General features: G+C 37.0%; 1 protein-coding gene across 1 annotated transcript; it reads right to left on the bottom strand.

The window, feature by feature from the left end:
* Positions 1-257: 257 nt before the first annotated feature.
* On the bottom strand, positions 258-1287 carry LOC21401668. The gene is made up of 3 exons (XM_024173398.1): positions 1249-1287; positions 676-821; positions 258-587 (listed from the first exon to the last, which is right to left on the bottom strand). The coding sequence occupies exons 2-3, from the start codon at positions 819-821 to the stop codon at positions 323-325; spliced, it is 411 nt and encodes a 136-aa protein (XP_024029166.1). The 5' UTR covers positions 1249-1287; the 3' UTR covers positions 258-322.
* Positions 1288-2139: the final 852 nt, after the last annotated feature.

The raw sequence follows: 2139 nt of genomic DNA, 5'->3' as shown, positions 1-2139 counted from the left end.
TGATGTACGGTCTCACAGAGAGGAACAACAAGCCTTTCTAAAGAATTGCAATAAATGGGGTAAGCCATTTATAACTTCAAATTGAGATCCACATTTTCATCTGTTCCACCATTGGAATCATTGAATTGTATTGAAGTTGATTCACAATTTTGTTTCTTTGCTGGTGGGAAGAAGCTGTGGAAAGGCAGTTGTTCACTTGGCCTACTTAGCCCAGGTTGTAAAATTGGCTCACCAACAATTCCCTACAAAATGTATGAGGAAAGAGAGCAAATGAAAGAGCAAGAGTGAGACTAATTCCTATAAGAAAGGCAAAACACAAAAATTAGTGAACAGGGTATTTGTTGCTTAATCTCACTTCATAAGGGTTCGTCTCGAAATCCGGTATTTTGTAGTTGTGGAAGGCTTGACTAGAGAAAGTAAGATTGAACTTTGAGGTTAAAGATGTGGCAGCAGTAATTGCTGGAAGGGATAATGTGAGAAGATTTTCATTCCAAGCACTGTTTTCTTTGATGCCATTCTCTGAGTTGGGCTCTTGAATGGAAGCTGAATATGAAGGGGAAGCTGAATATGAAGGAGGAGCTTCTCTGCTAATAAAGGAAACCTTGTGAACAAATAACAACATGTAACAACACAACAAGAAAAAAGAGCCAAAATTGAGGACAACAATAAGCTAACCTCAACTTTGGGTTAAAGGTGCTTCCATCCCCACATGAAGTTGATCCATCTGCTCTTGGTTGAGCAGAAAAAGTTGGGAACTTTAGGTTGAAAGAAGGCCCTGGAGGATGATCTAGAAAGGCATGTAGCCTCTTTTTGCCAGCCATCTAAGCCACATTTTAACCCAAATATCCAATTAGAAAAAGGGAAAAAAGAAAACCAACAAAAAACAATGATGTTGAATCCCATGTTAAATGTGCATATAAAAAAATCACGGAATGTTGAATTAAGCTTTGTTTCAATGCACCTCCAAAAATTGCATTACCAATTTCTCTTGTTCCATCCTTGACCAAAGGCCCAAAATTATTGGAAAGTTTGAATAATGTGATTTGAAATTTTGGTTCGGGGGTGTTTGGTTCAAACCACTTGAACCTGTTTACCGAATGGGTTCTGTATATTTTGCACCTTACAACTCTAAAATGATTTGAATGCCATCCCAAAAGCAATTGTTTAAAAATATGTTCAGATTAGCAAGAAAGATAAAAAAAAACACAATGAATTAGAAGGAAATAGAACAATGCAAAACCAATTTACCTGTTCTTCCTCCGGCCATATAAGAGCATTGTTGCCATAGTAGCTTTGGTTTGAAGGGGGCTCCATTTGAATGCTTAATGCAGGTGGTAATAAAGCTGGTGTTTGGACATTCACCTACAAGTTTCACAAAGCAAATTTCTTCAGTTACTTTTGGACACAACTAGAACATAAAAGGAGAAAAACCCCCCAAGAAAAAAGAATAGACCAAAGAAATCTAAACATACACAAACAAATCTAAAAGTTTCACAAACCATAATATTTCTTCCTCAAACATGTCAAAGAAGAACACAAATTAAAAAAAAAGGGAAACATAGAGGAATGCCCTTTTAGAATATAGACGCATTAAAGATTTACACAATTTTTTAAACAATACAAGATTTTCATCCTCACTTTCTTCCATTACATATCAACTTCAAAAAGACAGAATTCCAAGAGAATGATACAGAATTCTAAGAGAATGACACAAAGCTAAAGAAATCGAGTACAGAATTCCAAGAGAATGAAACAAAACTACAGAAACCGATTACACACACGCAAATCTCTTACCATTGAAGGAGAAATTTGGTCAAATTGTTGTGTCCTCTGCAGCAAGCCACTATGATGCCTAATGGGGTTAGGCTCACGAGGCAAATTCATGTTAAGTGCCAATCCCGGATTAAACTTGGGAGAATTCTCTCCTTTGTCAACATAATACTCACAAGAATTCCACACTTTAGGAACCTTGGAATTCCCCGGAATCTCACACGCATTATGATATGCAAAGTTAGCCAATTGATGATGATGATAATAATCATCATCATAGCTTGGCCTTTTCACACCAACATTGTGGGCAGACACAGAAGGAAATGGGACCGAATCGACACCGAAATTACGGTAATTCGGAAGCGAAAG

The sequence above is a fragment of the Morus notabilis genome, unplaced genomic scaffold, assembly GCF_000414095.1.
Source record: "Morus notabilis unplaced genomic scaffold, ASM41409v2 Scaffold79, whole genome shotgun sequence".
Classification (NCBI taxonomy): domain Eukaryota; kingdom Viridiplantae; phylum Streptophyta; class Magnoliopsida; order Rosales; family Moraceae; genus Morus; species Morus notabilis.
Note: the sequence above shows the minus strand (reverse complement) of the source record. Positions and strands in the feature narration are given on the sequence as shown.